At 38.4% G+C, this 16479-nt stretch overlaps 1 protein-coding gene across 3 annotated transcripts in view; it reads right to left on the reverse strand.

Moving 5' to 3' along the window:
- The window catches only part of STIM2 (stromal interaction molecule 2), a 70429-nt gene that overhangs the window by 14506 nt on the left and 39444 nt on the right, over positions 1-16479 (reverse strand). For all 3 annotated transcript variants that reach the window (XM_059845041.1, XM_059845043.1, XM_059845042.1), the window contains exons 3-6: positions 9638-9752; positions 2393-2504; positions 1627-1742; positions 218-395 (exon numbers count right to left, since the gene is read on the reverse strand). In XM_059845041.1, coding sequence (XP_059701024.1) covers positions 218-395; positions 1627-1742; positions 2393-2504; positions 9638-9752 — 521 coding nt within the window. The remainder of the gene's footprint in view (positions 1-217; positions 396-1626; positions 1743-2392; positions 2505-9637; positions 9753-16479) is intronic.

Below are 16479 nucleotides of genomic sequence, written 5' to 3' on the forward strand. Positions count from 1 at the left end.
TTCTCTACCTTCACCCACAAGTCCGCATTGCCTGCTAAAATATCCAGGAGCAGTCTCTACCCAAGAAATCAGCACCACTGAAATCATAATTTCCATGCAAAGGGAAGATGAACAAAATCCAAAGGCAGTTAATGCAAAAAACTTTAGACTGTAAAGGATCTGCATTTGTGTTTAACCTCAAAACAAAAGGACTTTTTTTTTCTTTTAGGTTTTATACCTTTCCTGCAAGTCAAGAAGACTTTGCTCTGCTGTTTGGAGACTTTCTAAGTCCTTCATCATTTTTGTGATATGTTCTCTTGAAGTTCTGTTCTGTGTATATGCAAACCAGCAGCCTCCAAAACCAATAACTATAGAAACTGTTAATATAAAATCCTTCATCCAGTTGTGAGGGGGACCTGTGCAGAGAACAACACCATCATTAACTAGTTCATTGATACAGACAACAGACTAAGGCCTTCCCCCCCCCATCCCCGGCCTAAAAGGTGACAGAACCTAATGCTAAACAGAATTCTAGCTCATTTACCTCAAACCACCTCCCACAGCTACCTTTCAAATGTATTCCACAGCATTTTCCATACAACATAAGCAGGTCTGCTCTAATAGAATTTACTTCATCTATACTAAAACACTCATTAGACTGAGAAAAGCTTACTAAACCCCTTTACAGGACATACTCAGTACCTTCATTTAGAGTTAAATAGAGTTCCACAATTGCACTGCATCAGGCCAGTAGGAGGTGTAACTAGATTTGAGCAAGTTCTCCCCAGTCTTCACCCTCTTAAGTACCCTATGCTGAGTTAAAAACGCACTTGGGAAAAATCAAGTATATTTTAAAATGGTACAGCAGCACTTTTTAAAAGTAAAAGTTGGATTGTCAAATTATCATATCCAAGATTCACATAACACATCTTTGTTAGCACAATTTTATAGTCACTTGCACCTCTGTAAAGACAGTTTCTGTGAGCATTAAAGGTCTAATACAAAGTGCTTTTTTTTTTCCCCCTCCTAAAATCCCCAGCTCAGATCTGGCCTGACTAGTTCAGGAGCACCTGACATGCACAGTACCAGAGCAGAGCTGTAACTGTGTACAAGAAAGCATGCACAGCACTGCTGATATGGTATGGACATGGCTGCCTGTGGTAAAATGGGTCAGATGTGGAACTCCTGCATTAAATTTAACTGCACTCAAACTCAAGTATGCACAAAAGACACAGGTGTTGGATTTGCATCACCATCTCATCTTTTCTTCCTGGGAAGGTCATCCCCCTTCATTTCAGCATCCCAGCTGCACTGTCCAAGCTAACTGAATGGAACCTTAGCTATAAATGTAATTTAAACAGTCAAAAATATTTAGAGACACTTCTTGTGACACAAAAGCCAACATCCATCTGTCATGTGAGGCTATACTACAATTTCTACATGATCTTAAAAACAGAAGTGAACCTTTATTCTGCTCACAGCACCTAAATAACCTTTTTTAATTCATTGCAGAGTTCCACAACGCATGCCAAGCAATCCACAAAATAGATAAGCTGTCCTATCTACAGTATCAAATGGCATGGAAAATATGCTCTGTTGATTTCCTACTATCAAGAGATATGAAAAAAACTCCAAAAAGTTACTAACGAGTGAGAGGTCCAAATAAAACAACATCCAAGGCTTTAAGCTGAAGCTTCTGTCTGTGACTCCGGTCAATTATTTTCAAATGAGAGATCATGAAAGCATGTTCATTTACTGCTATCCTGTTAATGACAAGACAAAATGTTACCTATTCCATAAATTATGTTCAAAATCAGTCTATGCAAAAAAGACATCAATAGCATTTCCCACAGTTATACAGATTACAGCTAGGCAATTAAGAGTGAGAAATACAATACAGCAGTAATGCTATATAAATGCATATCAGCAAGTGGCAAGAGAAGAAAATAAATTCATTTAACTATTCTTTTCTTTCTGGAAAACAAATCATTAAATAAATCCATTCAGCATAGTTAAAGGTATATTTACAGACTCATGACACCAACTCCTAAATACATGCAATACTCAGGTGTGGTATTTATGCTCCAGGAAGGTATTTTGCAGTTACATTGTTGTATATACCCATACAATAGACCAGAAGATGTTCAAAAGGAAGTTTGCTACAACACAGAATTATGTGACCTTAGATAAGGCCCACAGAAAGAAATAAGACTTTTAGGAAAGCTGTATTTTGGAATATTCTGGCAGGAAAAAAAAAGTGCAGCCACCTCTTCAAAACTGCAAGGACACATCTCTTGTCTTGCATTTGACCGTATCTTGTTAGATTTTAGGTTCACATAGTTGTTCCTACCATTTAAACTAATGCAGCAACCTATGGGGAATTATTTGAAACTAATCCAGAAGATATATTCACCTGGGAAGTGTTGTTCCATTGACATTGCTGTCTCTAAAATTCTTTTCATACTGGGGCAATTCAACAAAATCTGAGAGCCACTGAAGAGTGTCCTCTTGAGTCCAGTTATGAACTGAAAGAAAAATTAAATTACCTTAGTTTTTTTGTAAAAATCAACAGCTTAGAAGACAAGCAGTAGAAAAGCAGCTTACAATAACCAAGAGAGTTTGGCCAAATATAATTCCAGAAAAATCAGCATTACCAAGGTGTTTCTGGCATTTTGCCTTTTTCATTACATGCTCCCCTCTAAAAGCTTAGGCAAACTATAAATAAACAAGCATGGAACTAAAAGAAGTATTTCTTTACTAAAATTTTCACAAAGTAATTGAGTCTTTTGCTTTAGTTTCAATCAGGACAGCATCTTGTGACTTTCAACTACTTAAACCAATTCCAGCCTCAACCCCTTTGTCCTCGCTACCCTTGCAGAACTAAACACACATCAGCTGGTGCTGTAACCATTTGAGGCAATGTACCAAGATCTTCCCCAGGATGATGCCTTAAGAAATTGTTTTGACAAGAATTTTCTTAGAGGCTGATGCCTTCTGACCCCAAAATGGGAGCTGACAAGAGAAGGAGAGAGGAGACTAAAAGAAAACACCAAAACACAGAAGAAATTTAACAGGAAAACTATTAATTCACTCTCAAACATGCCCAAGAAAAGTGGAATAACATGCAAAAATACTTTACAAAAAATACTAAAAATGTAGAGGATAATCAACAATTTTTCCTTAATAACAGCAACACTCTACATAAACATTCATAGCTGTGCTAAGAAACATTCACAGATGGGCTAAGAAAATACTACCTACAGATATTACAAAAAAAAAAAAAAAAAATCTCACATTTCTGTCCCTTACAGAGCAGCTGCTGCAGTTTACAGCTTCACACTGACAAAATTGAAGGGAAATTGTTTGCTCCTTTTATGAGTCTGCAGAAGTCTTTCTGCATACAAAAGAAACAGGCACGGTCTCTTTCTGGACAGACATGTATTCACATGAAAAACTGGGGGGTTTTTGAACATTCCTCTATCTAGCACTACTTGCATGTGACAGTGCTGGGCAGAGATTATCACTAGGACACATTCTCAGTGGTGACTTTTGACAATAATCCTTTAGAAAGCACTGCTGAAAACTTGACAGGTAAACCTGCAGGAAATGGAGATATTTAAGAGTTCAAATTTGTATTTCAGTTCACACTGTAACTGAAATAAGGACTTCTAAGTTTCTTGTCTACACCAGCACAGCTGCAAAATAAGCTTAAACATTTTTAAGATTATTTTCATTCCCAATAGGTGGAGACAGAACACATTTCACAGACTCACAGCTTCAAGAAGCAAACTCAGTACAAACCTCTCGTTATCCATCCATATGAATGGCTACACAACCTTCCCAGTCTGCTGTCCCATTTCTTTCTCTGTTGTAAGCTACAGTCAGGTATTGATTTGACACAGACTCAGTTCTGTCATATTACTCTCAAGATTTTATGCAAAATATCTGGGCTCCATTTATAGACAGGTAGTTTTCCCATTGCAAAGACTCTTAACTGTTTTGTGAAAAATAAGCAATCAGATTTGCAAATCATTCAAAGTCATTTGACTGGTCATTACAAATCTTAAAAGAGTGGTAAAGTCATCCAGAAAGATATCCCCTTAACTGCATTCTAGAAGTATATTCATAGACTGATCCAAAGTAAAAGCACTGCTTTGTTGTGACACGAGAAAAAACTACCTAAAATAGCCACTGCACACCACAGACTACCACTGACAGTACAGAACACTCAATTTCAGAAGCCACACAATTCACTGAGTTTATAACGTGGGGGAAGGGTTAAAAATACCATTGAGACTTTTCACTTCTACTGATGAAAGAATTTTGTAGACACTCTGCCAAATTTTACATAAATTTATAGGTTTTTATAATTCAGTGGTAATACTAAACATATTATCCTGAAAGAAATGAGCTACACATTTAAGTAGTTTACCATAGAGCAAATCACATCTGTTGCACTGCTTAGACTGGTGTGATCTTTTTTTCATAGACTAGCAATGAAGTTTTCCCAAACAAATCAGTTGTATTCTGGAAAAAGCACTTTATTATTCATTATTATCCCTGTATCAGATACCTCCATTAGTACAGAAACTGCAAAAAGAAGGAACCACAGTCTATCCTAAACTAGAACTGAAAATTTTACTTTCTGTACTCTTATACTGTTACTCATTTATTAAAAAAAAATATCAATTACTTCTTTATTTATGTTGAGTACCTTTAAATGACCATTCAACCACTTAAGCTATGAATATATACTGTACTCTCTTTTCACCTATATATTTTGCAAGAAATTTAGACTTACTATGTCAACTAATTCTTCATTCACAGAAGCCCAGTGCCCTCAAATCCCAAATTTTTGCAGGTGAACTCAGACTCTAAACTACACTGCTCTTCCTATCCTATTCTATCAACCAGTGAAAACATTCAGACTGCTTCTTTTTGTTGTTAACTTCCATACACCATATGTTGGTAAGGAGCATTACTTGGCTTGTCTCCAACAAGACTTCATGACATACATTTATGTTTGCTCTACAACAGCATAAAATACTGAAAGCAAACTGGCCTTTCTCCACAAGAAGCACTGAGACATGACACAAGGCAAGTGTGATATACACCAGGACCAGGTGTACTGAGGGGCAAGAGGACAGCTGAAATTCATCTTGATCAGCATCGCCAACTCACACTAGTTAGCTGAGGTTGTAATTTTTCCTCAAGTTTAATCACCAAAAACGAAAGCAGTACTTCAGACAGCAGAATAGCAAACCACAATTACTTTAAGTTAAATGCATACAGCATTACAGAGTAATTATAACATCCTTCTCTCTCACAACTCTTTTTACAAAGAGATACCTTGAGAGAGAAGATGTCAGCAAGATGCTTTGGGCAGGCAGGTATAGAAGGCACCCCAGAGCAGTACTCAGTCTCTAGATCTCCATCAGCTGTTTTATTCAGACCACAAGTCTGAGTTTTGGGGTTTTTTTCTACTTCTTTTCAACTCTTCTACCAACATACCTGAAGGTGAAGACATCAACAGTAGCTTTAAACTGGCCCTGTATGAAACTCTCATTGTTAACCCACAGTAATTAGAAAATCAGGCTATTTACCAGTTTTTTTGTTAAATTTATCATCATGTTAAATTTATCATATCACACAAAAGGATTCAAAACTTAGTTTTTAGGACCTTGAGCAGTAACATCAGGAGTATGCAGCATTATGTAGCTCATCCTTAGCCAAGCCCTGCTTGCATTCATTTCCAACCTCCAGATATTTAAAACCTGAGACAGCAAATGATTAGAGAGCAAGGCAACCACAACATGTTTGTGGTATGCACTTTAGTCCCAGTTGCTGCAAGAACACTTGTGCAGTAGTACATCAGAACACAGGCAAATATAGAGCTACAAAGCATTTTTGTAGCTTTTTACCCTACTAATTAATGTACCAGACTTTAGTTCACCTCCTGTTTTCCACAAAGAGGGAAAGAGAATTAAAGGGGAAAAAAGGTACGCATAGAAGGCAAGAAGGTGTTTTTGTATTATAAGGCAGTCTATAGGAGATACCATACATTACAGCTCAAATATGCCATAAAGGTTAAAAAAAAAACTTTTTTTTTTTTTTTTTTCTTTTTTTAGGCTGTTTGTAACAACTAGGTTTTGACAGGATTCAAATTAGTCTGACAACAGCCAAGCATTCATGAACTTCAGGTTTGGACTTCAACAGTTTTTATTTGGCTACAACATCAAGTCCCAAGGGACAATGCTACATCACTAAGAATGCAGCATCCAACCCTACTCACTGAGGCAGGTCAGAGAACCACCCAGCTGAAGGCTCTGGACTGATTTTAGAGCCCCCTTGCTACTGAGACTAAATACCTACACCCTGCTCTTCAGACAGCAAACTCACACAACCACAGCCGATGACAGGGGCAAAGAGAGATGGCAGGTGCCACGGAGTGAGAGAACTTCCAAAGATAATTGTACAAAGACTGATATTCAGACATCAAACCAAATGTTCATCTGTCCCCTTTTCCACACTCAAGACTACCACCTCTTCAAGGCCCTTGCAGAAAAAGCACTGGATACACCTTTGACATTAACCTAACAGTAGCTACTAAGTTTGTCACTTGTGAATAGCTGAAAGACTCTGTAGTACACATATAATAAATACTGCTTGGTTAGAAGAGGAGACAGTCAAAGAATACCATACAACAAGCACATACTGGCATTTACATTTAAAGAACAGTACCACACAGTAACAGAAGTCAGAAGACTTTCAGAGAGAAGTGTTTTCTACATTTTAAACAGCTATGAAAGTTCATAGTCACTCCTCTAAATAGAGTAGTCTGGAGAATTAGATTTAAAAAATTCAAAGGTCATAAAAAGCACATTGTAACTAAACTAAATTAAATTATAGTCTTGTTTTATACCACAGGAGTCCTTTAAACTGAGTGGCAACACAGCAACAATAGGCTAGATGCTGATTCAAGCTATGATATGACTCCTGCCATGCAGGTAAAACCTGTAACAGCCTTGAACTTTCCTTTAATTTGCACCAGCCTAGACTATGTCTTAAGGATTCTGCACCAGGCAGGGACATCAAAAACCTGCCCAGTGCCAGAAATATTAAAAACCAATATTCTAAGGCCCCCTCTTTTATTAGGCAATTTTTAGAGCTTTGAATGCAGCCAATCCTCAGTGTTACATTCAGTGTATAAAATCCTTCTCAATCAATTATTTAAAAGCAACCTCTACTTTTCCTTAATCCTAAAAGGAGACATCAAAAGGCAATGGGATTTTTTTTGCTTCCTTCCCTCATACCTTATCTGTCTTGCACCACCAATATATTAAACAAAGAACACCTTTAAGCTATTTGACAAATATTAAAGACAAACATTCACATAAAGCAAGCTTTATGGAAAAGAATAGGCAAAGTCTACTCAGCATAAACTAGGCAGCAGTAGATCCTGAAGATGTTTCTGTATATACTGTCAGGAGCACTAGAGCTTGCAATTCTCACACAGACACCTCAACAGATTGTTTAAAAGTCTCAAATTACTGCTACTATCATTTACACTACCTTCCATCCTCTTGTTTAATGTTGTCCAATTGCTGTAAACTAGTGGCACATAAAAAACAAATAAATCAAAAATTCCTAAAACATATAGAAAGGAATGGCAACATTTTCCATGTTACCTAACATCAAATTAAAGTCGTTCATTTTCTGAGGGGCTTCATGCTTTCTCACAGTCAGCAGACCACTGTCAACACTGCTCAGGAGTCTCATTCTAAAGGTCTCCCTCTGGTGCAATTTTAGTTCTCTCAGCAGGATACACAGATAAAGCCACTATAAGCAGACACAATGAGATGAGACATTCCTCTCTAAGCCTTTTGAGTCTTACCCACTACATTCAAAAAAACTGGAATAAAGATATACACAACAGACAAACTATACTTCTAGAATCACTATAGCCTACATTTCTGAACAGTTACTCATGACTTACACCTACAGTTTTGAGGAGATAAGTTTTTCTGATAATTTAGGTGCAATACCTTCAGGGAACAGGATCTTCAGCAAGTAAGTATTTAAGGAATATTTTAAGAGATAAGACCAAAAGTTACTGGTTAAAACAGATATTTACTACATTCCAAGCACTTCATGCATTACCTCAGAGTGCACTTAAGTGACATCCTGCATTAGCCGAATGAATGGTTTCGTTCCCCTCCTGTTCTTACTTTCAGTTGTTTGACCCATACCAAGTTTTAGATCTCTCTATGCTCACCATTAGAACATGTCATGGTTTAGGAACGGTATTCTCAAATTTAGCACTCTTTAACAAACATGTGCAGTTTCCTCTCCCCCTCCAGTTGGAGGCACAAAGGGTAAAGATCACAAGTTGAGATAGGAACAATTTACTGGAAACAGCAATGAGATAAGAAAATGAACAATAAGAGCAACAATACAATAACAAAAGGTATAAGAAAACTAAATCACTCACATGGAAAGCCCCTGACAATAAACAAATACCAGATGGGTCCGTTCCCCATGTTTCTCGACCAGAATGAATCTCTTCTCTCTGGCAGACAGACACTGCAGTTCCCAGGCTCCCAGCAAAGACGTGGGGGGGTGCAGGTGTAGGATAACACCCTGGCTGTAGCCGTGGGGGGATGCAGGTGTAGGATAACACCCTGGCTGTAGCCAGTGGGGATGCAGGTGTAGGATAACACCCTGGCTGTAGCCAGTGGGGATGCAGGTGTAGGATAACACCCTGGCTGTAGCCGTGGGGGGGTACAGGTGTAGGATAACACCCTGGCTGTAGCCAGTGGGGGGTGCAGGTGTAGGATAACACCCTGGCTGTAGCCAGTGGGGATGCAGGTGTAGGATAACACCCTGGCTGTAGCCATGCTCCCTCCTGACTGCTGCTGAAAATTAATCCTGGCCTGGCCACAACCAGGACAGCACAACACCTTTGGAATGAGGGCTGGGGTGGGGAAGGGGCTGAGGAAGTCAGGTATTTTTCTCCTAACAATTCTAACGTTTCAGATCTCTTTTTTAATCACTATATCCTGGGACATATTTGGCAGTGAACACTGTGCTGATTAAATACTGCATTTTGATACTTGGAATAGTTGGCTCAACTTACTAACTTCATTTAAGTCAAAGTGAGGGAGGGCTGGAGGTGTTGGGTTGTCAGTACATTTTACTGTATCCCAAGTTAAAGAAGATTTTTCAAAAATTCTTTAGACTAAGAATTCTAGATCATTGGAGCTCAAATAAAGTTTAAATCAAAGTGAAAGTGCATTGAATTTTCCACTTAATACTATATTTTAAAAAAATTAATAGCTTGGGAAAAACCCTCAGGGTTTATTAAATTAAAAACATGCTAATCTGGAATTCAGCACTTGCACCAGTCACCTTGATAAATTAGAACCTCATGTAAGCTATCTTAGTTTACTTAGTTTACAATACACAAAGCACATGATGAGAAAATTACCTCTAGCTGGATTAAATGAGTTCTTACTCAGATTTATGTGTGCCTATAAATAACAGTGTCAAAACAGACTGATGAAGATGCTTCAGGAGGCCATTCATTCACTACTCTACACTTGGTGGAAAAGCTGTTGAATTACAACTATGTCATTTTCAGCTACACTTCTTTACCTACCTTCAGACGTTTTCCAGCGTTTCCACAGATCCTCAATGGTGATGTGCTTGTCTTCTCTGTGCAGGTGACTATGTTTATTTGAGGCATCCTTGTATTGCATATCTTCCCTTAGAAACTGAAGAAAAGGGAAAAACGTCATCTAAAATGCCTAAACAACAATTTCCGAAGAGAAACTACACAGAAATCAGGTAGAGTCTTTCCCATCACTTTCCCATGCAAGCAGCAGAGAATTGATCTGAGTCTTTTACATCAAAGACTCAGAAGTTGAGGTAAACACTCTTACAAGATTTTTCACAATTATTAAATCCTAGGAAAACTGACGATGCAGTTGCCAATGCACTGAGTTTAACGTTATTAGCATGCCTCAGATTTACAGGGATTACAGGAACACACCAAAGTCCCTCTGTACACTTCCCTATTCTGATGATATTTAACCAACTTCCCCTCCTTGAAAATAGGGCAATGTAAGATTTGAAAGTGTGCCAGTCATTTTTGGATGAGTAATGCCTGAATCCTGCCATACCAGTTAAATGCAACTGCCTGAGGGATGAGAGTAAGCTGTTTACTAAGTAGTATAAAAGTCTTTTGATTAGACAACAAAAATTTGACTTCTATTCATCAAATTAAAAAACAGAAGTCATCTGAGGGCCAATTTTATGCTTGCTAATCATTCCTCAGTGGTTACACTCCAAGCACAGAAGCATTACATAAAGCTGCTTCATTTTCAGTAATTAATAGGAAGCCTTTTAGCAAACATTATAAAAAGGAATATCATGCAATCATGACATACAGAGTGGGTGGTGAGGCACTGGCACATGTTGTGCAGAGAAGCTGTAAATGCCCCATCCCTGGCAGCATTGGAGGTTGGATGGGGCTCTGAGCAATCTGATCTAGTGCAAGATGTCCCTGCCTACAACAGGGAAGTTGGAATCAAATGATCTTCAAGGTCTCTTCCAACCCAAACCATTCCATGGTTCTATGATACAATTTTATGATGGCCGTGTTGTATCAGTATTCCACAAGTCACTACAAACAGTTCTCCAAATACACACCCAAGAAAAGCCATTGAACTGCAAAATTAATTAAATTTTTTTATTTCATAAAGACCTAGAAAAGTTGGAATACTGGCTGGTAAATGACCTCCCATTAATAGTGGAAACCCCTGATAAGTATCAGTCCCTGAAAGCATTGCATGAACAGTCTCTGTGGGTGAAGACCTTGGGATTAGTATCAGAAAACTAGTATCTGGTACTAACAGTACCAGAAAACCAAGTAACCTTCCACAGTACATAGCTTGCTTTCTTCAGTTCATGAAGGATGAAGCTGGTCCAACAAAACCAGCTACAGATAGTCATGACAGCTAAGTAAAAAACAGCCTTTTATACAGCTGATCATATGTCATCAGCACTTCAAGAGAGGTGAGGAAGAAACCCACACTAGTGATGCACTGCAGAAGAACTCAATTCTTAAAATTCAGTCCAGGTAGTAATTCAAATACACAGCATCCTGCAAAGGCTCCATTTATAACAAATGCTCCATTCCTAACAAATCTTCAGAGTAAACCATTCAGAAACTGCAGGAGACACTGAAAAGCAGCCAATGTTAAATAATAATATTAACTCTTAATAAAAAAAAGAACAGTGTACAATAGCAGAAATATGCAAGCAAAAGCTAAGACTTACCAATTCTCCCTAACTAAAATATTTTTACCAGACTGTGAGGGAATCTCAAACTATGAATGGATTCAAGTTTCTCCCCTAACTGATAGATTTGGGGCAATGTACTAGTTTGCCCTCCTTAAACAAACCACAGAGCCGTAGTATCGAAACACTGATTGGATGTAAATCCTCTCACATTTATCTATTACTTCAAAACTTTTTCTGATTGTCAGACATTAATTTTGTAAAGCCTTCTGATTCCTAGAATAGCTCCATTTAGCCCATACAAGCTGCATAAGCATTTTTAACTCCTTTTCCCCACGTGTATAAGAATGGCATAAATTGAGATATATTTATATATATATGCACACGCATGCATATACATGAGAAATATATGAGAAACTTATGAAACATGTGAGAACTGAAAATAGCAGCCTGTTGGGGCAAAGGCAGTTACAGAACTTCTGAAAAAACACGGATCAGCAACAGTAAAAAGGTTTAATAAGCACAGGACTGTATGCTCTAACTGTATGCAAATGTAAAAATATCTGTTGCATATTCCATCATCCCAGTGGGAACTCTGAATACTTCCCATACTGGCAATGCTACCATGAAGCTTCCAAATTCTACAATTGTCATGCAACATGGATTGTCTTGTTCATTCCCACTCCATGTGTATTAAAGGCTAAACTGAAGAGCAGGAGGTATACAGTAAGAAAACAAACAAAATAATTTTCTTATCCACTAATGTCCCTAAACCTTTCCAGATTATAGTACAGTCTTACAGATGGAACAGCAGGAAAGAACTGATGCTTTCCTACCTTACCTTGTCCCTCCAGACTGCAAGTATCTGCTGTCAACTGACATTCCCAGAACATCTTCCAGGAATTTGCAAAAAACATACTAAAAATACAGTAAAAACATGTATTATATGTCCCTCTCTGTAAAGATTATCTCTTTTCACATGGGGGTTAAGGTAAATGCTAGCACTCACTCTTCAGCTTTCTAGTGACTGATGGTGCACTGTCCTCAGGGAGACTCCAAATGTCAGGCATGGACATTTCTTTTCAAAACAAGTGTTGTAAGGTGATCAAGTTGCTGAAGAGGGACAGAATATCCCTCTTCAGCAACTTGAAGGATATGTTGTATATCCAGGCTTGGCCCAATTTTGAGTCTTCTCAGGTAAAACTCAGATCACTTTTGTTTGTACAAACCTGCTGCCTTTACTGATAGTTGTCAGCAAAGGCTGTAAAATATGGAAGGTTGAGAACTTTTGTTCGGTTACAGGTGCTATCAAGGAACGTCTGAATTGCTATTAACAGCACTACTCAGCTGTTGGAAGTAAAGAAGAGAAGGAAGATGCCAGCTGAAAACAAAGAGCTCCAAGGTGTTACAGCTCTGCCCATCCCAGCCCGAGCAGGTCCCGGAACGCATCCCGAGTCAGCGCCGGGAGCAGCGCGGGTCCCTCCGCCTGCAGTTCCGCCGCGCCGCCCGCAGAGGGCGCTCGGGAGGCGCGGAGCGCGGCCCGGGATTCCCCGGAGCGGGAAGGGCGGAGCGCACCTGGCTCACCCCGGGACACCCGCCGGAGGATCTGACCACGGCCCTCGTTGGAAAGGGAGCGTCAACACAAACTGGAAAGCAGCTTGCACTTAGTAACCAGCATAGTTACTGCTCAGCGGCAGAGACAGTACATCTGTGAGAACTTCTGCCAAGTGAAAAGCGCTTCTTCTGTTCTGTCCTACCCGTACTGCTCCCGGATCCTTAGAAAGTAACAACTAAGACTTCTGCAGAGAGGTTCTCTGACACCACAAGGTTACAGTGCACGTATCTGGAAAGAGGTCACCGTGTTTCAAAGAGTAAGTGCATTCACTAACGAAGAGGTATATAACAACATCAAACATCTTTCTATTGTATAAAAGATCTTTGTTTCAAAAGTGGCCTCATATGGCAGTGCTTCTTTAAGAAAAAGAACTGGGACCTAAATTGAAGAAAGACAAAAACAGAACAACTCTAGTTACAAAGAGGATTTTTCTGTTCCTTGTCATGGCAGCTAATCTCTCTTTTGTTGCTCTGGTCATTAAGTATACAAAGAAAGGTTAGAAAAATAACTCTAAATAGGGAGGTTAAAAGAATAAGCTCTAAGAAAAACACATCTAAGTATTATCTTAGCCAACATAATTACTCAGGAAAGAGTAGACTTTTAAGACTACAAAGTTGAAACCAAGAAGGCAGAAGTTGCCTAAAAACTCTGCATGAAACAAGAATAATCATTGGTCAAAGCAGTTACTTCAAAAACAAGCACAGAATTAAAAAAACACCACACCTACACTTGAAACTAGAGTTTTGATCCCAGAAGTACTATAACAGCCCAAAAAAAGGGAAAAAAAGAGAAAGAGAAAATAAAGAAAAAAAAAGAAAGAAAAAAAGTTAAAATATCGATGCTGCAAGACACACTTGCAGGACAAACAAGCAATTGCATACTTTCAAGAATGCCACTGGAAAAGTAAAGTTAACCGCACTCACTAACAGCAGCAGGAATCACTCTCATGATGTTTATATTTTGTTCTGGGTAAAGACTCAAGTTTATGATTTTCAGTTTCATCAACTTAAAATAGACCCTCTAACTAACAAGTTTATTTTAAGAGCAATTAGTAACATCTCCTGGCCAGGTATTACTCTCACCCTTGAGCATCTATTCCTCAAACAGTGTTAGTTCCTTCAGGTTTACTTCTTCAAAGGGAAAACCAGCAAAGTTCCAACTTCAGCCTTTTAGTACATTTCCTCACATCTATTTGCTACAAGATTTGTTGCAACTACTGCAATGTCACACGTACTGACTAAATTGTAATGGCAGATGTGCTTTTAAAAGGCAACCTACTATGATTCAGGTATGACTGCCTGCCCTACAGAAATAGCTTCTAAAGATGCTATATATTAAAATAAGAAAATATATTTAATAATATTAATAATAAAACATGACAAGAACAATGTAGGACACAGCCAGGAAAGTATTATCAAGTATATCTTAAAAACCCTACACATTCTATCCAAAAAAAAGTTACTGCAGCTGAAAACAAAACTGTACCTGCAGCTGAAAACAAAACTGTAGCTATCTACTGCAAAGTAAACTCTGCAAAGCCAAGATGGAATTTCTGAGGGATCACTCCATTGTAGCAGGACTAAATAAAGAGGTGCAGACAGCTTCATGTTAGCTTCAGCACGTCCAAGGAGACAAGGCGTGAGGCAGGTCTAGTCCAAGCCACGCTGGAACAGGTTTCTATGCAACTGTGCCCAGAGTCACACGTGCTGCCTCTCTATGGGGCTTCTTTGCACCGCACAGCTGTCAACTAACACCATCCATGTTTTCACACAAGACCTGGCTCCTTACCCTCCTCTGCAAAAACAAATTGTCTAGACACGTTCAGAGCTGCTTACAAAACTTCAGGAGACTAAAACACACTCTGTCTCATACATACATTAACAGCTGAATGAAAAAAATTAATTCAAAAAAAGACCTCTACTAAAAGAGCCACAACAAGTTAAGGAATTCAAAGTAACCCAGTAGCTTTGGGGGCAAGGATTTGCTGCACTGGTTAGGAAGCTCAAAACCCCTGTCCGAAAGACCAATGTTTGTAACAGAATGTCTTGCACAGTGAGATGTAAATGCACTCAGGAGCCATCCCAGTGCCATGAAAAATCAGTTATAATGTCCTCAATTTCTAAACCACTGCAGCACATATTTTTCCACATGCAGAATTTTGTCTAAACAGCTGACACCAAAATATTATGTTGTTTACAGAAATATTAACTCCAGTTTAAGGACTTTTATTACATAAATGACAATGACAAAACCAAAATACTGAGGGAATTTGAAAGGACATTTAATATCTTGCTAAGAGTATATTTCCAGAGAACAAAATGAAGCCTATCCTTGTCAAACTTACTGAAGCCAAAGTGCTATAATCTGTATTATCATTCCAGACCATGCTAGTACTTCTCTTGCTTTAATTACTGTATAAAAGAGAATCATCTTCCCTGGTTTAGGCCATGAAAGTTAGATTCTATTTGATTCTTGCCTCCAGACACCATTTTTAAGTCAGTCATTTCAGCATATCATCTCTGAGGTTCCAACTTTTTTGACTGTCCTAATAAAAACTATTCATTATTATTATTATTATTATCATCATCATCATCATCATCTTTGGGGGGAAGGGCATGGGGCAGGGTGTTGGTGATCTTCTATGGGGTTTGTTCAGTTTGCAGATTTTTTTATAAAGTGACTATTCCAGATACCTCCTTAAAAAAACTTCAGCAAAATATGAAGTGACCTATCCAGAGATCCCACACATTTGTGCCTTTAGCTTGCTGGGATATTATACACACAGCAAGATACTAATACTTCAAAAACATCAACCTATTCTAACACTGCAGGGAGATTCCTTGAGGAAATTACTTTATGTAGGACTGCTTAGGGAAGTTAAGGAAACAGGAAAAACCTATGTAAATAGTGAACATATGATAAGTCTGTTTTATTGCTTGTGTCTCATCATTAAAACAAAACACGTTCCCATGGTGCAACAGATGCATCCTGAGGCAGACAGCCTCCCACAACACATGACTAAAACCTCACTTAGTAACACCACATTCTCCCGTTCAGTTACCCGTTTACAGCCTGCCTCTTGAAACCAGCTTAAACAATCCCAATAATCCTTCACATATAAAGCAAAAATATCAGCAGCTAAGTCTGATAGGAAAATACATATTAGCCTGCTCTCATAATAAGTATAGAGGACTTTTTTTCTTTCTTTTTCTTTTTCTCTGCTGTACCATACCAAATATGAAGGAAAAAGTAACTACTCCATGCTCAGACTAGAGCCCCTTTAACTTCCTAAGAAGATTTCAACAAAATCCCTCATGTTTTGCTGACTATTAAATCCCATGCTAAAAATTTAGATCAGGCTTCCTCACATCAACTTTATCAAAGTAAAATACAAGTTTCTTTCCAGTCCGTACAAAGTACGTCCAAAGGTCTTCCAGTATCAGACAGTTTTTGAGGAAATAAGAAATATCTTCATTCAAATTTTTTAATATCCTAGAAAAATTCCTTCTTTACAGAATGGTTTCATGTGGTTCTTTCATTTTACAGAGGAAAAACAAGCTACAACCTAAAACAGGGCATGAAAA

This window comes from Haemorhous mexicanus, chromosome 4 (genome assembly GCF_027477595.1).
Source record: "Haemorhous mexicanus isolate bHaeMex1 chromosome 4, bHaeMex1.pri, whole genome shotgun sequence".
NCBI lineage: Eukaryota > Metazoa > Chordata > Aves > Passeriformes > Fringillidae > Haemorhous > Haemorhous mexicanus.